Source organism: Bombus bifarius, unplaced genomic scaffold (assembly GCF_011952205.1).
Source record: "Bombus bifarius isolate JDL3187 unplaced genomic scaffold, Bbif_JDL3187 scf7180000007967, whole genome shotgun sequence".
NCBI lineage: Eukaryota > Metazoa > Arthropoda > Insecta > Hymenoptera > Apidae > Bombus > Bombus bifarius.
The window spans coordinates 128011-150960 of record NW_022884353.1 but is presented as its reverse complement, the minus strand read 5'-3'; the positions used below and the strand labels follow the sequence as shown (position 1 = coordinate 150960).

Sequence of the window (22950 nt, the reverse complement as noted above, 5' to 3'; positions counted from 1 at the left end):
TATGATGGAACTAACAATTCAATAAGAAATATATTTTACATCGAAGAAATGGTGAATGAAATAATTTCATTCGTTCGAATTACTCAATTTCTAAAAACATTATTTTCTCAACTTCCTGACATTTTCATAATAATTCTAATTGATGGTCGTCCACGATGATATCATATTTTAACCTCGATTGTTCATGAATGAGAACCATTTACAAGTCTCGTTGCAAGAAAATTTTACGGTTAGACGGAGTTCGCCATCGTGTTACGCAATTGATGTAATCGGCCGTTGTGGAAAAGTACTAGTAGGTACTAGTAGCACAGACGAGTATACACGGCATCCCATTTCTAATCAATGCTTATAGTCTACTGCGTCAATTTTCGCAACAGTGCTGCTATCGAGTGTGCGACACCGGAAAATACTCGACAAAATAGTTGCTCCAAACCACGAAGTGCCATTGATCATGTCAACAGAGAAGGAAACCAGGCATTATTGATTTAAATTGCCTCGATCATCATTGAATCGAAGAAAGGAAAGAAAAAGGCATTCCCGTCGATAATCATTGTGTATTCTCAATTTCCTTTAATAATCGAAAATTGGCTGCCTGTATCTATTATATGTGACAAACATGCGTAATTACAGTTTGTTTGTTTTGTTATGTATATATCATTGAGACTTGTCAGCGTCCAATCTTATCAGGCATTACCGTGCACAAATTTTATGCTCTTTATAGATTACTTCGATTATCTAACGAAGTAATTTCTCTTGCTTTTTAACCATTCCTAGTAGCTGATCCATTCCTCGAGTATCTGTCGAGTAGTGCACGAATAATATGAGCAACGACAAATTCGAGTTCGCCATAGATCGCGGCGGCACGTTTACCGACGTGTACGCCAGATGTCCAGGCGGGAAGATTCGGGTTATGAAACTGCTCTCTGTAGATCCTGCCAACTACGAGGACGCGCCACGCGAAGGAATTCGCAGAATTCTCGAACAGGTACCTATAGTTATGATCCGAGAATTTGATTTCGTATATGACATAAAGCAATTTCAGGAAACTGGAAAGAAAATCAATGGGGAAATAGATACATCGTTGATATCATGGATTCGAATGGGTACGACAGTTGCTACGAATGCTCTTTTAGAAAGAAAAGGCGCGAGAATGGCGCTCCTGATAAACGAAGGGTTCAGAGATCTTCTTTTTATAGGAAATCAAGCACGACCGAATATATTCGACTTGGTTTGTATTTAAATATAGCGTTAAATTAATATGCAATTTGAAATAAGTAAATTGAAATAATCAAAGAAAATTGCGTTCTTTTTTTTTTTTTTTTTTTAGCAAGTAATTACACCGGAAGTATTATATGAGAGAGTAGTCGAAGTTAAATGCAGGGTGATACCTGCATTGCCTGGTAAATGTCACTTGGATAGTAAAAAATGGCGCAGAGTGAAGGGATCTACGAGCGAGGATCTTTTTATTACTCAAGAACTCGACGAAGAGAAATTAAAACTAGATCTAAAGGAATTAAGAAGATCGGGAATTGAAAGTTTAGCAGTGGTTCTCGCGCACAGTTACACGTCAGTTACATCAGATGTCAATTATAATTTAATTTAATATTCTATCAAACTTTACTCATACTTTGTTCGTTTATTTTAGGTTTGCGGAACACGAGATAAGAGTAGGTGAGTTGGCGAAACTGGTCGGTTTTTCGCAAGTCTCGCTTTCTCACGAAGTTATGCCCATGACGAGGATAGTTCCTCGAGGATTCACTGCTTCTGCCGATGCATATTTGACACCGCATATTAAACAATACTTGCAGGTATTTTTTCTTAATATATTGTTTCATATTTTAATCTTTCATATCATAACTAAATCTATTTTAGGGATTCTCCTCTGGTTTCAAAGATAAATTGGAAGGGGTGAACGTTTTGTTCATGCAGAGCGATGGCGGATTGACTCCGATGAATTCGTAAATGCAGTTTTATCGAATTAACAAAGAAACCGATAAAAACCAATTAGTATAACGGCTGTCTTTATAGATTCAATGGATCTCGAGCCATTCTTTCTGGCCCTGCTGGCGGTGTAGTTGGTTATGCGATGACTACTTATGGTAAAGAGACCGATTTACCGGTGATCGGGTTCGATATGGGTGGCACTTCAACTGATGTCAGTCGTTATGGTGGTAACTATGAGCACGTTTACGAGAGCACGACCGCCGGCGTCACGATCCAGGCTGCACAGGTACTCCTACTTTATATTAGCTTCAATTTCTTTACATTCAAACCAAATGTCTCTATCCAAATCGACGATAAACTATCTTGAAACTATTAAGTTGGTGAGGATGCCTCGTAAATGAAGTGAAAAGATATTGTATTGGCGCAATGTAGTCGATGTTAATCGAAACGATTTAAGAGATAAACGACATTCTCAAACATATCTCGAAATTGGGTCAAAGTTGGACGTGAACACAGTTGCGGCAGGAGGTGGATCGATGCTTTTCTTCAGGTCGGGTCTCTTCGAGGTAGGACCTGAGAGCGCTGGAGCCCATCCTGGTCCAGCGTGCTACAAGAAGAACGGTCCTCTGGCTGTCACTGATGCGAATCTAGCTTTGGGAAGACTCTTGCCGGAATATTTCCCGAAGATATTTGGTCCGAATGAGAATGAACCACTGGACAAGTCTCGAACGATGGAAGCTTTCCAAACACTTACGAATCAAGTATAGAACGCATTTTCTGTTGAAACATCATCATACTGTGTGAAACAATCAGTAGTTTATCGACGAATCAACTATGGTTTATAGATAAACGAATTTCTAGCGACAGAGGGGCATAGACCGAAGATGACCGTCGAAGAAGTAGCAATGGGATTCATCAGAGTGGCCAACGAAACTATGTGTCGACCAATACGAGCTTTAACACAGGTATTTACTAAACTGTATAAAGTCTATTAACATTTATATATTACACAGATACACTATATAACATTTTAATTCATTAAAAAATTCTGTTCTTCTCCGCGAATTAGGCGAAAGGCTATGATACATCTCGCCACGTTTTGGCGTGTTTCGGAGGTGCAGGTGGGCAACACGCGTGTGCTATTGCACGTTCTCTAGGAATGGGCACTGTCTTCGTTCATAAATACGCTGGAATTTTGTCGGCCTACGGAATGGCCCTGGCTGATGTCGTGGAAGAAGCTCAGGAACCCAGTGCGGAAATTTATGAACAAGGTATATTTAATGAAAATGCTCGTATATTTCGTCTTACATTAGCTTCTTACAATTTGATGTAAATTTTTTATTTTTTTACTTAGAATCATTTGCACGTCTGGATGAGCGCCTAGATGCCTTAGAAAAGAAGGTTCGAGAAAAGGTAGCTGCTCAAGGATTTCCTGATTCTTACATAGAGACGGAATTTTTCCTGCATTTGCGCTATCAAGGAACAGATTGCGCCCTAATGTGCACCCCTAGTAAAAATTCTGAAAATAACGCCACGAAGCATGGGGATTTCCTTACTACGTTCTTGGAAAGGTAAAGTTTTTTTCTATTGATATAAAAAAAAGGAAGAAGGAGAAACCTTAATCTATGACTCCTCTATCTTTATATGTCACCTTTAATGATAATTGTATCGAATTAAGGTACCAAACAGAGTTTGGTTTCGTTATGCCCAACCGAAAGATTCTGGTGAACGACATAAGAGTAAGAGGCACAGGAAAGATTGATATCCAGGAAGATCCACGTCTACCTTTCTCCAATGTTTCACCAAAGGTAGAAAAGGTAAGCAGAAGAAAAACTACACCAAATTAGTCCAATTCATAAACGACCAAGTAGCGGAATTCTAATCTTCTTCCAGACTACCATGGTGTACTTCGAAAATGGTTACCAGGAGACCAAAGTGTATCAATTGCATTCTCTCTCACCTGGCCACGTGATTCACGGGCCGGCTATTATAATGGACAGTCTGAGCACTCTTTTGATCGAGCCCGATTGCACCGCATCGATCACATCTCGCGGCGATGTGAAGATAACGATCGGTCAAGGGCTAAGGGCCGAGGTCACGACCGAACTGGATACCATTCAACTGAGCATCTTCTCTCATCGTTTCATGAGCATCGCCGAACAAATGGGCAGGTAGATCGATGGATAAAATGTACTTAAGAGAGTCTATTAAAGTACGAGGCTCTGATAAATTGGAATTATGACCTTGAAGGATTCTTCAGCGAACCGCTATCTCAACGAACATCAAGGAGCGTTTGGATTTTTCATGTGCGGTTTTTGGACCCGATGGTGGTCTGGTTTCCAATGCTCCGCACATACCCGTGCATCTGGGTGCCATGCAGGAAACGGTTCAGTATCAAATGAAGGCTTTCAACGGTGAATTTTCAAAAGGGGACGTGATCCTCGCGAACCATCCCTGCGCTGGAGGATCGCACCTTCCGGATCTTACTGTCATCACCCCCGTGTTTTACAGGTATTTATTCTTTAATGTTAAGAAATAACAATAATTTAATATGTTTGTATGTCTTGAATTTTCAATGTGTTTAAATAGAGACGTAGAGAAGCCAGTGTTTTTTGTAGCCAGCAGAGGACATCATGCTGACATAGGAGGCATTACACCTGGCTCCATGCCACCACATTCAACCTCTTTGCTCCAGGTATGAAAAATTTCCAAAACTTTGAACTCAGAAAAAATTCTCTTTTTGATTAATGCCAGCTCTTTGCCTTTGTTGAATGTGTCTACACTATGTCCATTAATATGATAATTACCAACAAGTTATGTTCTTCTACAGGAAGGGGCGACTTTCAAGAGTTTCTTGTTGGTTCAGAAAGGGGTATTTAGAGAGAAAGAGTTGACGGAAGCGTTGATGGCACCTGGAAAGATCCCAGGAAGTTCCGGAACCAGAAATCTGTCTGACAATCTGAGCGATCTCAAGGCTCAGATTGCAGCCAATCACAAAGTAATTATAACGACGATCTTGTCTTTTCATTCGTAATTTTAGAAAATATTTTTTTCATAGGGGTTACTGTTGGTCAATGAACTGATCGATATATACGGTCTCGATGTGGTGCAAGCTTACATGGGTCATATTCAACACAACGCTGAGGTTGCTGTGAGGGATATGTTAAAATCTGTTGGCAAAAAGCTTCTTGAGCAAACTGGAAACACTGTAGCAACCGCAGTAGATTATCTGGATGACGGAAGTCCTATTCAACTCCTTTTGAACATTGACGTGGACAAGGGCGAAGCTGTCTGTGATTTTACGTAAGTTTTTCTCTCTTTTCATACTCATATAATTATTGTCTTTGAAATTTCTGGTGTAAGAAAGAATGAAAATTTCAGTGGTACAGGATATGAGGTATGGGGCAACTGTAACGCGCCTAGGGCTATTACTCTTTCTGCGTTAATTTATTGTCTGAGATGCATAGTGGGTAGAGATGTTCCTTTGAATCAGGTAATATGAATTTTTATTAATTAATCCTCATAATCTTGTTAATGTTCGCCACTGAATATGGTATTTCGTTTCCAGGGTTGCCTAAAGCCTGTAAAGGTAATTATTCCAAAAGGGTCTCTTTTAGATCCTTCAGAGGAGGCAGCGGTGGTCGGCGGCAACGTGCTCACGTCTCAACGCGTAGTTGATGTAGTTCTGCAAGCTTTCGGAGCTTGTGCAGCGTCACAGGGTTGCATGAACAATGTGACGCTTGGCACTGAGGAATGGGGTTATTACGAAACTGTTGCTGGAGGCAGTGGAGCCGTAAGAAATTCAAACTTTCTACTTCTTCTACCTAAATTAATAATATTTATTTGTCATAAAATTTGTTTACCAAGGGACCAACATGGGATGGTAGAGGAGGTGTTCACACACACATGACAAATACAAGAATCACCGATCCAGAGATATTGGAACTTCGTTATCCGGTTATTCTTAACAAGTTTTCTCTTCGACCCGGAAGCGGAGGAGCTGGTGCTCATCCTGGTGGCGATGGTGTCGTTCGTGAAATGACATTTAGGTACTTATATCGTATCGTAAATTTTCTAAAAAAAACATTTAATTGTAAACGTCTTTGAAATTTTATAGAGCACCCATGATGTTGTCTATATTGACGGAAAGAAGAGTACATAGTCCACCAGGACTAGCAGGAGGACGGCCAGGTCAGAAAGGACGAAACACATTACAAAGAGCCGATGGTAGAAGAATTAATGTAGGCCCCAAAACCGCGGTGCCTGTTTGCCCTGGGGTAAGAAAGATGGCAATTCTTTTACAACGAGCACCCCTTCGCGTAGACGTAGACGTATGGCTTGCATAAATTTTACACGACGCTGTAAAAGTTGCGGGATACGATGGAAACAGCAAACCGCGGATCGCGTGCATTTCGAGAAGGTAAAATAGCAACGAATCTATTCGCGTTTTACGCCGGGCTGTAAAAAATTTTATCTCGGTCGATATAATCGGGTCTATTTGCAAGTCGCTGCTGGCAACGTTTCTCTATACACGTTGTTTGCAAAATTTCCGTCGATATTACCTATATTGTTATTGGAAGAAGGAAGCAAGATTATACTACAACTGCTTGGACCACAGAGAAAATGGAATACGGCTGTTGGTTGCCAACTTTTCTTTTTGAAACTTGTTTCTCTATTTACGTTTGCAATATCGTGCTCACGCGTTTCGTCGTCTCCAATTTCATTTTTCGCAGGAAAATGCAAACGAAAGTCGAGCTTTGTTTGATATTTGTTGAATTTTAACAATTTTCCATAGGATACGTTCATTCTGGAAACTCCTGGAGGCGGTGGCTACGGTTCTCCCGGCGAAAAAATGCCATCGATGCAGAAAACATCTCAAGGATTCGTCGAACGTGGTAGCGTGTTCGAATATAGAAAAGCACAAGAATCTGTATAATGTATATTCACAACTGCACATACTCGTTAATGACAATAATTATTTTAATAATCGCACAATATTTTTATCCTTGTAATTATATCGACGAAAGACAATAAATGCAAAGCGAATGAATATTCGACGTCGATTTAATCGTCCACTCAATCGATTTTCGATCACCACCAATATGATAACGATAGAGCCGGCTGTAAGAGGGTAATCGAAGCGTTCAATTTATCGCTAAACGATTTATTCAGAAGTTTCTTAATAAATCGAAGCGAGGATTGAATCAAATTTACTGGACCTAGCATCGATTTGCCCGTACGGTTCATTTGGGAATGGCACACGATGGCTACCATTCCATTTCCGGTCGCAGTAATTGCTGACCGAAATATCGCGGCCTCTGTACACGTGCGCAGCTCGACACTTCCGATTGCACTTCCATTTGCACGGAAGGTTTCTTAGACACCCACACGATCTTCATCCAATATTCATGCATTTCCACCTAAGCTCTATTTCACGCAAGAAAAAGAGAGAAAATAGTATTGCAAGCAAATAGAATAATCGATTCTTTTCTCGCAACTATGAATAGAGCTCTCATTGATGTTCACCGCATAGCTCCGTGCGAAAAAAAGAAAGTCGAGAGCTCTTATTTCGCAGACTTCTGCTAGCTGTGAAGCTCCTTTGTGCATCCTTCTTTTCATCGCGAGACACGGACCAAGAAACGTCCACGATGTCGCATTAAAATGTAATACGACGCGCCGCGTGTTAAGGTTCGTTCACAATTAGCTCGTCTGAACGAACCGCTGATCTTAGACTTCGTACGTGACGATCCGTAAAGAAGCGAAACCGAAACCCGAATTTTCCTCGGTTTTGAGAAAGAACGCCAGCCGTATAAGGAAACGCTGATTGAAAGGGGAATATATTTTTCCCCTTTGTTCCGAAGCAACTGTTCTCCGAAGCTTTAATATCGTTCGAAATCACCGCTTTCAGTGATCGTTTCAGTTCATTTGGAGGAAGGCAGACACGCCGCGTTATGATCACGGAACGATAAAGTTTTCGTGAAAATGTTACGAATGCTGGAGTGCTCGCGTAAGGGGGAGCGGAAAAGTTGCATGAAAAACGACGATAGTTCGACAAAGTTTCGACCTCCCTTTTGCCAAAGTTATATCCTTCTGGTCGATACGCGCGCGTGCCTCGGCCAACTAGTAAAACTGACGCCCGATTTTCCGGTAAATCTGCTGTCTTTTAAAGAAAATACTGTCAAGATTCGTTTCAAAAATATTTTCAAAGCGATTTTACACATTTTTTTTTTTTTTTTGTATAGCTATCGATCATCGACCTGAAATTTATTCCCTTTTGAACAAACGTCCTCGAGATGTCTATCAATTTGCCAGACAAGTCGATCTATGTTTAACTTGATCCAAAATTCCAGCTATTCGTCAACATCTTTCTTTATTGGATTTTATATTCTTTCGTCATAGTCTTCGATAATAAAAATGACAGACTGTGTAAACGGTAATTAGGCGGTGTTCGTTCAGTTGCAATAATCTCGAAAAACGCCTTATGGTTTACGCAATAAGTCTCTCAAACACCTGTCAAATACTCTTATAAAGCAAGCCTCTCGACTAAAAACCGATTAAACAGCCAGTGAAAACAGTCGAAATTAACGCTTCTCTTACGATGAGGATACCTTCAATATTTTTCTTCCTCTTCGCGCTTCATTGCATTTGTCTGTTCTCGAGTGCCAACTGCAAGGAACAATTGATTCGAGATGAAAATTCCGGGCATCTGAATCCAAACCCGCAGAACTCGCTAGTCCACGGCCGAGTAATTACCTCGAGAAAGGAACCTGTGGCGAACAACGGAGCGTTTGACAAACTTCCGACATCTCGTTGGAAAAACTTTGGTCAGGTGGGTTCGAATGACAATGCGGGCTAATTACTCTGGTCATTTCATCGTTGTGTCTATTTGGAAGGTATTTTCCTCCCGGGAAAATTGCCATAATGGACGAAATAGATTTTAGAGGGAACTTTGTTCGAACTTCTTTGCAGAAGTCCAGCGATGAAATCACGTGGAAAAATCAGCGAGTTCGCAGTTGCCTGAAGAATAAAAACGCGACATCTAGTGACAAACTTCGCTTGACCATCTTTCCACAAGCAGATATCGGTCGTCTCGAAGAAAACGGGCAACTTTTCCCTCGAAAATTGAATCGGAGATCGGCGCAATCGGCACAGACGAAAAAAGAAAAACGAGACACTCGCGAATCCGGATTTCCCAGGCAAGCTTTCGATCTGAACGGCAAACTTAACCCCGATCCGCCTGCCTTTAGTTTCTTTGTTTTGTTTTCCAGTTGGGATGGCGGCAAGGATCAACACTCCGGTAAGCGACAAGCGGATGCTGAAACTTTCCAAGAGAAAGAAGAGAGGCGAGCGAAAAATCATGAAGCTCGTGTTGGCAGTCAACGTGCGTTTAATCTATCGGATTTATTGCCATTCAAAAATGGACACTTGGAGATGGTTGGTCTGCCGGGTCAACCTATTAGGAAGATTTTTGACTTTTTCTTTAACGCGATTAAGCAGAAACCAAAGGACGGTGGTGAGAATGAGAATCAACAGTTGCATATCATAGGTTGATATGGAAATTGTTCGAATACGGAAGAGACACGTTGAAGAATATAATGGAAAACGCAGAAACTGCGAAGGTTGGTATTCACAAAGCGGTGAGAGTCGGATCATCGTCTATAAACTTTGACGCAGGCAAACCATAAACTGTTATTCGTTGCATATATACGTATTGTTAGCTTAAGCAGTGGCTCGTTTGATTAAGGAATAAATAGATCGATGATTATAATCCTGCTTGGTTCCTTTTATACGCGTAAACTATGGAAGTGTAACGTCAATTCACATCAGCTACTTATAAATTATACTTATCTATAATAAGTATTAACTTATTATAAATAATCAGCCATGTCACTGCACCACGCCAGAAAAATTACTGAAAATTCTCAACGCGAGAACTGATTGTAATTTTAATAAATAAAAAAAAAAAAAAATCAGAGACCAGGCCACACACCGCGGGCAGGATGGCGCCCAGATGTCTGCACATCCTTGGCGCGTACCCTCAATAGTCCTAAGTACCCACCGGGGGTCTTGGAATTTTCTTAGTTAAAGTCCTTCAGACCAAGCGAGTATCTCTTCTTTTAGGTTTCCTTTTACGTTTATGATTTACTACTGGTTAACACGGAAAGTTAGTTTTTCCTCACGTCTGATATGTTCCTTTAGCAACTTTCTCACGAGGGCGGCTAAAACCCTTCCTGGTTCACCAACCGTCTTGTCATCCAATCGGAGACGGTGTCTACTGCCCTCACTTCCTTAACCAAAATTATCGTCAACAAATCCGATAGTCCCGTGTCCTTAGACACACCCACCCCTAGCTTTCCTCAGACACTGTATCGTCAGTAAAATTTCACTTATTTCGTATCCTTAGAATAGTCAACATATCTTTACCGGTCTCTACCCTTATAACAGTCGCGTACTTAAGGTATCATTGTAACTAAGTTTTATATAACGTGGTTCGAGTGAATTGTGATTTATGTTAATTCAGTGTGTGTTACATTGTGATTGCTGAATTCATAATAAAGTTTAATTAAAACAAAATTAATAGTTGTGTTACGACTCAGCTATTTTATTTCATCAACAAACCCTTAAGTTTACGTGACGATGGCTTCGGGGTTTTCAGTTATAGGGTAACACTGCTAGTGCCACGTAAACTCGAGGGTTGGATGATAAAATAAAATAGCTGAGTCGTAACAGCGTGCGTTGCTATTCGACCTCAACACGTGAAAGCAGAGAAGCTAAAGGGATGTTTTAACCAAAGATAAATACTATTCGGTTATTACACGACTGATCCGTCTTAAGATTTTTCGACAGATGAAAGAACGTCTTGAACATCTTAGAACGAACGAGTGTATGAATATCTAGCTCGAAGATAACGAGAAGGAGGCGTAAATTTGTTGTCGTTTATCACGTGTACTACGATTAATGATCAGAGAGGTAATGATTCGCGCGCGAATGCATATCGAACAATTAGTAATATATCGGCGAAATTTAAGGTAACGATCGTCGATTGGCACGTGTACCTTAATTAATCACGTTCCGATGCATAATGCATATTTGATGAGCAAATCCGTTTAGTATTAATATCCTGATTATCGATTCATTCGTAACATTGAATAATCAAATTAACCGACACGATATATCCTCGGGCGGCATGAATCGAATTAGATGGAAACAATTAATAACAAGATTTTACTTATTTTATTCAATTCGTCATTGACCTGTCAGCAAATTAGGAAAATCGAGCTCACGTCTTTGCGGTATTCGTTGATTTGGCTTCCTGTTTCTATCTCGCGTGTATCGCAAAACTCGCGAATTTTTTCACCACCTGCGAAGAGAAAGTTTCCATCGTTTTCACGAAAGATAACGAGAGATATCGATTCGGTCAACGGAAGGGAAATTTTTATAGAAAATTCCACCAACGAATACTTTATTTTCCTTCCGTTCTCTGTTTGCCTTTCCGTGCGGATTATTTTCCATGCATTGCCGACGCTTCAAATTTTATTTTTCCAGAGGTTGGTCATAACTATAACGCATCAACCCTATGAAAGACGAGTTCTACGATCACGGTGTTTCGCATAACTCGAACTTTCACCGATCGAGCAAGCAAAGCTTCGACAGGCGACAAATTTTACAGCGTAGAAAGCGAATCGCCGATATCTTTAAAACGTATTCGGAAATTGAAATCATCGCAAGGAACGGGGTCGTCTAATTTTTCGGACGATCGTTGATACTTTTACGCATGCTCCCATCTTTCGCTAGATCTGGAATCTCCGGGGAAGTATTCTTCCGAGTGGAAGAACACTTACCTTGGAATCACGCGGAGGCTGTCTAAACGTGACCGACTCCGACTCGAGTCTGTGATTTACTGGGAACCACAGCTGGATCTTCGACGATTCGTCTCGCCAAGGAAATGTAGCTCGCACGAGGCCAGCATTCAATAGTCGAACGTTCCAAATCTTCTTCCCGCCTGTTGAAATATTAACGAGTATCTGCTAGATTTCGTCCCTTGTTTGTGGCTCATTTGGCAAACAGCTTTTACTCCGCGTGTACCGATATCGCCAACATCCTGCTATTATTAATCACCACTAAACTTTTCCAGGAATGCGAGGAAAATCCTAACAAATCTGTACGAGATTTGGAGTGGCCGCCTGGTAATTACCGCGACGATTTATGCGAACTAGATGCGATCCTCGGGCAGGACGACCGTCAAGGGTCTACGCTACCCTAGTGCGGCCCCATCATAAACAGTGGGCCTGTTGTACAATCTAGGTACTTTAGGACTCCACGGAGAGAACCCATAAGGCACGAAACTTCTTTAGTTTATGCTGCATCTCAGGAAGACCGGACACGCGGCTTTCCCCAAGTGTAAGGTCACCTTCGCGACCCTTCACGAAGGCAGCCAGCCCATCCTTAAACATACGTCTTTACCCAATGATCAGTTAGGAACAGATTTGAGACACACCCACCACGAACCTTCCTCTACGACAGCAACATCACCAAGAGACACTCTTGCGCCAGTATTCTAAGAGTCAACACATAAGAGTATTCAGTCAGTGACCATTATATTTAACAGGATAGCCAGTGAATTAAAGACAGTTGTTTTCAGAGTATTAAGTGGAACTCAGTGAACTTAAAGACAGTTGTATTCAGAGTATTGAGTGGAATAAATAAGGTGAACTAAATCTCTTTACATTTATTATAATCCTCCACCTTGGACGCTAATAACGTTCAAGGCTCGCGATACCAACCGATCAGTTGTGCCTGACTGGTCGTTAGTTAGTTGTGTGTCGCAACAAAATCTAATATTCCAAGAGAAATAGTTTGCGAATGCCGCTTCCAACCGAGATCCGACGGGATTCTCATTGAGAACGCGTGTCGGATCCTCTAAAAGACGAATGAATTCCTTTCCGTTTGAAGTCCTGGCTGACACACGGGTCTGGACAGTTCTGAACACAGGGTAAATTGCGCGCGTGTTTCGGCTGACGTGTATGAATTGCACGAGTAAAGGAAAAATGGAGGACAAGTTGAAAGGATAACGCACGTGTATCCGGAATCGCGCGAAAAGCGCGATTTTATGGAAAGAAGGCGATCGTCGAACGGTTAGAACCGCCCAAAACGAACAGAAACGGAAACTTGTGCTACAAAACGCACGATAAAGGGATGGTCAACCCGGTGCCAGTGGCACGTTACCAACCGAGCCACTGATATAAATCTTATTTCTCCGTTTTGTGTAATGTTGGACTGTAAGTGTATGCGCACGAATCGGTCTCCCAGACGAAACGTATATGTATGCACAATGCACGTCCTCCACGCTACTTGTCTCGGTCCGATCTCTCGCATAAATCGTCCAGCCAACGTTTCCTCCGAATCCCGTGGAAAACTGTGCGAGAATAATTTCCTGGCTGTACGGTTTTTGCTCGGTTCGCGAGCATTCCACCGTCGTACTTTAATGTTTAACACTTTGTACACGGCTTGAAGTCGACTACGCCGGAGTGAGATATTGGCGATGTTATCCGGAACCGAGTCTCGGATTCTGACAAACGAGGCGTCTCGCGTTTACATAGACGTTAACATTTGGTTTCTAAAATATACCGTGGCGAGGATTTGAAAGTTTTAAGCGTTTCGAAAGATTAGGTGTTTTTCTATTTACGCGTATGTAAGACGCGTGTAGAGTATTGCGATGGAAGTTGTATTCAAATTTACGACTATATTTACGCTTGACCCGTTAAACGCAGTCTCCTTGCTTGCAGAAGGATTCAATTTCCTCGAAAAATTGAAAGAAAGTACAGCGTAATAGATAGATTATACCGGAAGCTGAATTTTAAACAAAGTCAAACTCTCGCGAGGTAATCGCGTGAGAAGTTGGCAAAAGTGGATCGTCGAACGGTACACGCTGCTCGTCTACCTAACGTTTCTCTCTGACGGGAACACCGACCTTCTTTAGCGTAGTTTGCTGTTTGCACAATATTAGAACGATTTCTGAGTAACAACGCAGGGCAAGGAAACGACGTAGAGTTTACGAGGATGAAACGGCAGAGTAACGCGTTTTCACGGAGCATTGTCCCGTAATGGTATGCGAAACTCTCGACAAGTTCGCCGAATTTGGTTCGCAAGCGGAGATTGCTCGCTTTAAAAGTCAACCACTTCGTCAAATCTTTCTTCAATTATGAGAATCCTTTTATGCGCAAGCACGACGGAATAGTCCAACTATTAGCGAGACAAAGCTCGTCGAAGATCAATGGAGAACTTATAATCGCGAAACTTCGATAAACGAGACTATTTCGCTCCGTTCGGCTGATAATCGACGATCGTCTTTCGAACGTCATATTACGTTTGTGGTTAGATTCGTTCTCGTTGTTCGTCGCTCGAAAGAATATCGACGATGTCGAAGATGTTTAAGATATTTAAACCATCCAGTGGTTTGATCAAGCGTTATCAAAGTCAGATTCAAAACAATCGCGACGCTTGGAGAACGAAGATTAAGAAACACGCGTTCTATTTGTCCGGATATCACAAATATGGGCTATATACCCACGATATATTTTACGACCAGGACCCTGTGATAAGAGAGGCATTACGTCGACTGCCAATACAAGTGTTAGACGGCAGAAATTTTAGGTATTCGCTGAAATATGTTTGCGTTTTATGTTAATCGTGCGCAGCTAGTTGACGAATTTCTATAGCGGCCTTTCCACCAGCCGAATATTCGACTCGCATATTTGCGAGGCCAGCGTGCCACGAAACTATGCGTAAATCTTCTATCCAGGATTATGGAATTTCTAGGCTCATACGTAGCTCTCAATTGGACTTTCTGAAAATACATTTGCCCAAGGAAAAATGGATCACGTACGAACAAGATATGGAGTATCGATATTTGGACCCGTACATAGAAGAAATCAAGGCGGAGAGAGACGAGATTTACCAGTTTGGTTGCACTAATTATTCTGACAACGACTGGCCTAGTTGCGAAGTAAAATAAGAGTATTATCTCTCGTTTGCTGTTTCTCAAATATACGCAGGAGATAAACGAGAAAGAACAGGCGAGGCGAAAGAACATCGACGTCGAAAAATTCATTTTCTGCCTTCTGTGAACAATTTGTATAATAATTATCGTAAATATTAAAAGTCGTGAGATCTGATGGAACGGTATTAATTTCGATACACTGGAAATCCAATTTTTCAGCACATCTCGAGGTTCTATCGTATTCGAACTATAACATTAAAAAGGAAAAAACCAGTTTCTCGTTCATCTTCGAGTCGCGTATCTTAATTTGCAACGCACACGCGTCCTAGAGGAAAGAAAGTTGGTCGGAACGATAAAAGTGGATGGCGTAGGTTCTTCATGATAACTTCCGTGTCTCGCAGCTCTAATTATGGACCACGCATTCAAGTGGTTATCCCGGCAAGGATGTTGCTCTAGAGATTTGAAAGTTGCTTCTTCGAGTGTATCACGCGTTGCGGCCGCCGGCTTCAAGTAGCCTCTTCAAACTCTACCCTGACCTAGGCAGGATTCATCGTCGGTTCGCTCGTATTCAAAACGCGCCGCATCGGCAACGCTTTTTGTGATTGCACGTTCGTTTTTACGAGCAGGTATTCCGCGTGCCACGACTTCGTTACGACCGGAATATTTCCGGCAAGGCAAGACCACTTAATTAACGCCAGATACGGTTCGTGATTTTTATGTCCATATATTCGTTTCGTGATTTTTATGTCCATGTATCGAGCATACGCGCTAGTTTCGCGATATTTAGCTGACGAATCTATTGCGAAATATCGGTAATCCTCTCTTTAAATACGCTTCTTTGCATATAGATCTCCCTCTCTGCTCTTTTGCCAAGAGCAAAAGTGGTTTTCTTTGCTGCAGTATTGCACCGTCGTATTACCGGCTTTAAAGGCTAAAGCATTTCGCAAAATCTTGAAAGGATCGCGCTTTTTCATTGAAAAGTATATAAAAGGATTTTCGAAACTCAAAGAACTCGGCATCATCGACGGTTGCCCCTTTAATCACGGTGACTCTTAATTAGAAAATTATATCCGCGTGTCGACAAAAGTTTCTCGAGGACACAGATGAGATGGTACGACGTCCTATTTGACGAGGATCTAGATAATACGATCACGAACTATGTCAAAAATTTGGCCACGTCCATCGGTACTAAGTAAGGCGTTTAATGTCCTGGCTGGAACAATTGCACTTTACAGAGTATAGAGTGTTAGGCGAATGGTTTCGCTTATTCAGTTGGAAACAAAGAGGCATGACATTAATTCCACTTCTGCTGGATAGTTAATACAAGCCATTCTCAACAAGTAGAACTTCGCCAGCGATCCTAATTCGATAACTCGGCAGTTATCGGTGTCGCGAACGCTTCTTGCGAACGAACATTGTTTCGATTCCATTTACCTCGTGTGCGTCGTGCTTTTATTCAGTTTACGAGCGGTGAAATGAAATTTCAAGCGAAATCGACCGCGACAAAAATCAGCGCGGTTACCGAGTGAATTTCGATTTCTCAATTACGTAGCGACGGGCTAATTTATCCGAGAATGTGCAAGTTTGTTTCCACGCAGCTAACGATGGTATACTCTGTGTCCATTTAATTGTTCGAACCTCGAAACAATGAACCGCCCGCGTGGCGACAAAGTTACATTCAATTTACAAGCCCGGCAGGGAAGCTTCGTCTGGTACAAGCGTAATTATGTTGCACCTAAAGGCAAGTAGAACTTCGATTTGAACGATGCGATCTTGTCCGATCGTTCTAGGCTTGTTTGCAAAGGTCGGAGCTATCATCAAAGTTTCGCCAACAAACTCCATCTTCTCACTAGAAACGCGAGCGAAACTGTACGAAGATATTCGCAGATTACGCAATCGATTAACGCGAAACGAGGCTTTGTTCGAGATTGCATAGTGGGATTTGCTCGATATCGGCGGATGCGAGCTAACAAGATATATTCTGTATGATCGAGCTTGCCACATTCCCGCTGTTCGAGCTAATTAAACATCATTTTGCTCGGAATGATAAATTAAATTTTACCTTTCTAGCACGTCGTTTTGTTTCGCGTACGCGTTTCTTCGCCGGCGTTTATCTTTTTACGAAATTGAAAAAAGTAGACGAAGACGTCGTGCCGGAAGGAAAACATATTTTTCCCGAGGTAAGAACCAGGATCTGATTAGCCTCTTGTCTCGTAGTACTCGGAGGAAGAAATCGCTCTCGGAAACTACGGAAGTTGCGCAACATGCGCGAAACACGAGCGAAGCGACGAGCGAAGAGGCATCTTAATTTTTCGCCGAGTCCATTCAGTTAAAATTTATCAATGATTTTTTCATTTTCTGCTAATAACTGCACATTCCGACGGCATAAATTTTATTATTGCGTTACTCTCCAGACGAATTATTATACAGCAGACGGTTTATTAAGGCGAAGAAGTTCTGCGATACCGTTTCAACCTGTGGCAATTTGCATACATCACATCGTCGAGTCGCTTCTTATTCCTTCAAATTCATCCGAACTTACAGTAGGTTAATTAAGGAGGAATTAACGAATGAATGCCGGTTAAAATTGCCCGGCAGAGTGATTACTCGCGGCGAAGGATAGCCAGGGGAAAAGTTAGAAATATCCGGCAGCTTTACTTTTTAATCACAGTTTATCCGTGTCGAGACCTTTTACTTATCCTGTTCGTGCAATTACGGTGTATCCATTTCGTATTGTTTCCACCGAAGAGAAATAGAATCTTCGGTGACGACGTACCGGAGCTTTTTATCGAAAGATTTCGAAACGTAACAACAAGGAAGAAAAATGAATCCACGTGGATAAATTCCCGTTTCCCTCGGCAAGGGGTGAATCGCAACCGAGAAATCGTATTTACTTTCCATGAAAGATGGAAAGAAAACATCGGGCGCGGTGATGATAGGCGTCCTAGCCATACTGTATGTTCAGTATTATATTTTTAATACGCTGCGATTTTCCGCGTCATGTAAATTCTAGCGACGATGACGTGATAATTCGTTTGTTTCATAAAAAGAAAAGGGCTTATTCGATTTACGGGCAGGCGGAACGAGCCTTTGCTCCGGCGTTTATCTGCGCGTTAGGGTGAACCGATTCCCCGCCGTATTTTATTCCGATAAATAGTTCTCGACGAATAGAGAGTTGGTCCGGCGCGTGCGAGGAGCTTGAATTGCCCAACAGGCTCGACAGTAGTTTAGAACAATAAAGACAATGCCATTGATTCGGGATTATTGAGCGCGAACGCAGATGCAAGTTCGACTAAACTCGGATATTAATTTAAATTATACGTCACGTCGTCGCGGATTAAAATTCGGGAACGATAGCCGAGAAATGTTGATAAAAAGTAGAAATTCTTAGGATCTTTTGGCGAATTTGGCCAATTTTTAATAGCTTCGTTTTTGTATCTCTATCTCTAACAAAAACATAGTAACTTTTTTATTGAGCTAACAATTTTTATAATTTGTTCTTATTAAACGGACCGATCAATATCTAAATGTTCAAGATTAACGAACACGTATGTAACAAATGTGGAACTGGTTTGAAACTCCCCCTCGGGGGTGAACAGCATTTGTGAAAACTGCATCGTAGGTGGAATGAATATATTTGCTTCTTAAATAACCGTATATTCTACATTTTCTGAAAGTTAATTGTAACTTTTTGCGTCTACATGGTTGTATGGATGTACTTTTATACAACTACAATCCTCGCTTGTAGCATTCTCATTTTCGTTATATAAGAAGGTTGCGAATAAAAGATTTATCTCCATTTATCCCTACGTTTATTTATTTCTCTATTCCCGGACATCTTCTCGTCCGCATATAGCAAAATTAATCGATGCATCAGCGAGACACGACGTACTTTGCATCCCTTACATCGAGAATGTATCTCCTGTGCCGCGTGAAGCTCTCTGTTTCGTCAAATTTCTTCAGCTTTTATTCTGCAAGACTAATTTCTCATGAAAAGTACGGCAGATCGCAGGAACGAATCGATCATCATGCATAAATTCATGCTGTTACTCGGAAGGACGATTTCCGCAGCCCTGTATACGAAGGTGTAAAGAATTTACTTGGGAATCTCGTTCGAATTGAATTATTAAAAAAGTATAGAATTTATTGGGGAAGTTTGGGAAGTTGATTTCAGGAGGTGGGCGAAGCTATCACGGTACTCGCGGAGTCGGGCACGTCTTGCTTTTATTAGTTCGTTAATTTAATTATCCGCAGCGAGAAAGCATTAAGCCAACACGCCACGTGAGGGCGTATAGCTTGATATAATTGAATTGTAAGCCACCTTTGCAATGCCTACGGGAATTCTACGATGAACGTGAACCAATCGATACGTATTATGCAAAGAGCACGGATGGAATTTAACGCGCGTGTATGTATAATTATTGTAACGTTTCCAGCTTAATTCGTACAATTATCGGCGAGATCGTTTAAAAATGGAGCCTGGTGCTCGACCAGAATAACAATTTATTCGATTCCCTTTCTCTCCACCGCGGAGAACGGAGTTTCTTTTATCTGCTATAATTATATCGACGATTCTCGCGACGAATCAGTAAGAAAAGCGATACACTGCAATGAGATTGCAGATAACGCGAGAACTTTCGTACCTCCTTCGACGTGGCTGTCTCTTGGAACGCTTCAAAATCTCTGGCTTGGACACGAAGCCGATAATTGGAGGGTCGATGGATAACGGAACGAGATGGTGCTCGCGGAGCTAGAAAATCGACGGTCTTATCGAAGTGTCGCGAACGTTTCAACAGACGGTCGTCAAAACGAGCCAGGAAGGAGGACCCGCACGATCGTAGAATCTCGGGTTTTAAAACGTGACATTTTTTTTCTTCTAACCGTAAAGAGGATCACGGTTGTGTAAATACGCGAGCTCGTGTATTTCGGATAGAACAGTAAATATTCGGAATGAAACATGCAGTTCACCGCAAAGTGCATTAAAACATGACCAAAAGAAGGAGGAATTTTATTAAAATTCGCGGACCGCCATGCGACTACGTAAATTGCACTTCTGTGAATTCACGCGAATCACGGGAACGCTTTAATTAAACTTAACTCCAATAAGAAGTTTCGCCCTTCCACTCGCTTGTAATATGCAATAATATGCAGTAATAAATCTTGGCCGTCGATGTTTTTTCTGCCAGATGCTTCGCGAAGAGGACGGTCTCGACGAAAAAGGATAAGTTGTCTCTCTATGCTCTTCTCCGCTCTTTGACAGAAATTAACCGTGCACACGATATGAAATTTACTTTCCAACGGAACATATTTGGCTTTTCTCGCGCGATAGAACAATTCCAGTGGATCTACCGTTAATTTCCATCCACTTCTTCCATTTCCATCGATACCACATGAACCTATTTCAGACGCTCTCAGCCATGAAAGCCTGTCAACGTATTCTGCCTTGTTCTTCACTTGTTCTACGCTTAAAGGTACTGTTCGATCCGATATGCGTGAAATGTGCCATCCACGTGGAACACTTAATACGAGCACTTCGCGAAAATTGTGCCTCTTGTTATATCGCGAACGCTTTCTGCCTAGAAAAATTATTCATCCCAGTGTTTCGTTCCGATGACTATACTCTTTTTTGTTTTCCTCCTAATATCGTCGTTGCGATTTATTGCTGTTCCGATATCAGCTAAATAGCCCGATATTTCACTGATCGTGCATACGCTTGAAATTGCAAGGGACCCAAGGTCACGGTATGTGGCAGCATGCCATAAGCAAGGGGATGCTGTAGTCTTTCCGGTTTGCTGGCAACTTGCTCGACTGCTTCATTTATCGATTTGACATTAAGAAACTTCTCTTATTTCGTGGAGTCTAGGGACATTCTGTTTGTACGCTTCAGCGAACGAAATGATATCTAGATTAGCGTTCACATATTGTTCAGTTTTCCTCTGGCAGAAAGAGTCGCTCAGGCAGAATATCGAAGGTAATATGCGTTATCGCAGATAAACGGCGTATTCAAAAATATTTTATCAGTAAATGGATATTAAATTCATTTATAATGTTTTATTTTGAACAAAACGTTCGGGATTATTTCTGATAAACGTGAATCGCGCGTTTGAAAAGTTCGTGCTTAAAATGTTTGCACACGGGACAGAAATATTAGAAAGAAAAGGGACAAAGAACGAAGATTATCCGATTTTTTTTTGTGCAATAAATAGCAGGACATGGACGAAAAATATCCAGCTTGTGCTGTTGTTAGTCAATGTGAAACCGCGCACGACTAAATTGTTCGTTAAATTTGCAGAGAAGGAACGCTTCGGTTTTTGGACATTTTTGCTCGTTCGGCAACAATCGATTCGTTTGGTCGGTCATACACGCATCACCAAGCGTTTTCGCTTTAATGTCGCGGAAATTGAATCGAAGTCCCGCTACCGTTCTTCTTAGTATCTCGATCGACGATACATAACGCTTTCTCGTTAGGGTCTTTGAAATTCCGTACAGCAACTTGCATTTGCATTTTTATACATATAAAATTAAACTCACGAAGATGTATTTTTAAAGCCAATAATAATCGTTCGATCGCACAGCGAAACTGCACTTCCTCCTCGATTACACGGAGGCAAGTTATCTTAAAACATTTTTAAACTCGTTGTTTCTCGCCTCCAGTTTAATTATTTCGCGATTCTGAATCTTTATTTACAATCTCCACTTCATGACCTGAATCACAAATTCCTTTGTTCGTTAGGAAACCGATTATTTTTCTTGATTTTCGTCGAGAATTCTACGTTGACCCTCATCAGCTGCAAATGTCCTTTTACAAGATCGGTATTCATCGCGACGATCTGAATATACATACTGGTTTTTCTATTAAACCACATTCATTTGTATACCGAGTGAGTCTTTCTTTGCGGAAATTCACGGTAGAACCCGCGCTAGTATCAGCAAGTTTGAATGCTACATTATGCATGCCTGGTATTTGTACACGCGGCCACCATTAAATAGTTCTCAAACAGTGGTTTCTGCACATTTCTTCCCTGTTGCCGTTCGCGCAAGACTCCGTTAATTTCCACTGTGCTCCAGTACTGTTCGTTTATTCAACGCAATTATTTACCTGGATGATTGTCATTTTCCAATTCATGCTCCGGAATATCAACGACTCTATCTTTAGATTTTTAGCATCGCCGTATCATAATTTTCAAATGGAGATTAAGAGGAACAACTAGGGCGAGTTCAATCGTTTCGACAAAGGAAGAGATAGATAGATAGATAAATAGATAGAGGAAGAGATAGATAGATAGAGCTTTTTTTTTTTTACAAAGGAATTTATTGAGTCCAGAAAATACAGATTCTAAGTACATTATTCACAATAAACATGAAGTTTTGTAATGGTATGTTAGGCAAAGGTACCGATACGCGGCGGTACGACGTAGCCATGCTGTATTATGTGTCGGTGCTTTACATTTTTCGTTGTATGATGCAGTTTTTGGGTTTAAGCCTCTGGGAAGCGGAGCTTTATAGATAGATAGAGTCGTGTATCGTACGTGATATTTCGTGGTTGATATATAAGATGACAAGTGGAAAAAACAAGTCGAAGACAAGTTGAAGAAACCGTTGGAACTCGAAGATTCCTCTACTGGCGTGTCGTCGGAGTCTACGACTTTTACTTCATTGTCTTTCCATTTTAATTTTCAGTCTTACTGCATTTTGCCATTCATTCTTCCTCCCTCATTGGCCATCGGATTTTCCATCTCGGGCAGGATATTAATATTCAGAATTCTTAGAATCTCGACCGAGAAAAGCTGAAACTTCACCGGCCAGTTTCATTCCTTACATCAGACTTTCTCCGTCTTCCGAATGAATCCTCGTAAACGAGTTTCCGGGATAATAAAATAAAATGCCTAATACGATGGTAGGATAATGGAGCGTTATAATCGCGAGAATCTGGCAGTTAGTGAAAATACACGATATCCAAAGGAGAGATATTTCTGAAAAGTTGGCCGATGAAAACTATCAAAGTG

The 22950-nt window shown here is 41.3% G+C and overlaps 3 protein-coding genes across 3 annotated transcripts; all 3 read left to right on the top strand.

The window, feature by feature from the left end:
* The first annotated feature begins 820 nt into the window (after positions 1-820).
* Positions 821-7005, top strand: LOC117209099 (5-oxoprolinase). Its single transcript, XM_033450712.1, has 21 exons — positions 821-985; positions 1043-1228; positions 1328-1566; positions 1646-1808; positions 1873-1958; positions 2029-2230; positions 2445-2705; positions 2790-2909; positions 3014-3215; positions 3299-3515; positions 3623-3761; positions 3838-4115; positions 4195-4455; positions 4534-4639; positions 4775-4942; positions 5003-5247; positions 5326-5437; positions 5513-5737; positions 5812-5993; positions 6062-6221; positions 6740-7005. The coding sequence occupies exons 1-21, from the start codon at positions 821-823 to the stop codon at positions 6878-6880; spliced, it is 3858 nt and encodes a 1285-aa protein (XP_033306603.1). The 3' UTR covers positions 6881-7005.
* A 1321-nt stretch (positions 7006-8326) lies between these two features.
* LOC117209106 lies at positions 8327-9666 on the top strand. Its single transcript, XM_033450751.1, has 2 exons — positions 8327-8773; positions 8914-9666. The coding sequence occupies exons 1-2, from the start codon at positions 8543-8545 to the stop codon at positions 9493-9495; spliced, it is 813 nt and encodes a 270-aa protein (XP_033306642.1). The 5' UTR covers positions 8327-8542; the 3' UTR covers positions 9496-9666.
* A 4651-nt stretch (positions 9667-14317) lies between these two features.
* LOC117209118 (cytochrome b-c1 complex subunit 7-like) lies at positions 14318-14959 on the top strand. Its single transcript, XM_033450791.1, has 2 exons — positions 14318-14598; positions 14764-14959. Exons 1-2 carry the CDS (start codon positions 14363-14365, stop codon positions 14957-14959), a joined length of 432 nt encoding a protein of 143 aa, XP_033306682.1. The 5' UTR covers positions 14318-14362.
* Positions 14960-22950: the final 7991 nt, after the last annotated feature.

Excerpts from the sequence above, each read along its gene's own strand:
- LOC117209099 (XM_033450712.1), top strand. The coding sequence starts at position 821 with ATGAGCAACGACAAATTCGAGTTCGCCATAGATCGCGGCGGCACGTTT. Across the intron at positions 2,910-3,013 it reads CAATACGAGCTTTAACACAG|GCGAAAGGCTATGATACATC; the intron begins GTATTTACTAAA and ends TCCGCGAATTAG. Across the intron at positions 6,222-6,739 it reads CGGTGCCTGTTTGCCCTGGG|GATACGTTCATTCTGGAAAC; the intron begins GTAAGAAAGATG and ends AATTTTCCATAG.
- LOC117209106 (XM_033450751.1), top strand. The coding sequence starts at position 8,543 with ATGAGGATACCTTCAATATTTTTCTTCCTCTTCGCGCTTCATTGCATT. Across the intron at positions 8,774-8,913 it reads GTTGGAAAAACTTTGGTCAG|AAGTCCAGCGATGAAATCAC; the intron begins GTGGGTTCGAAT and ends ACTTCTTTGCAG.
- LOC117209118 (XM_033450791.1), top strand. The coding sequence starts at position 14,363 with ATGTCGAAGATGTTTAAGATATTTAAACCATCCAGTGGTTTGATCAAG. Across the intron at positions 14,599-14,763 it reads TTAGACGGCAGAAATTTTAG|GCTCATACGTAGCTCTCAAT; the intron begins GTATTCGCTGAA and ends TGGAATTTCTAG.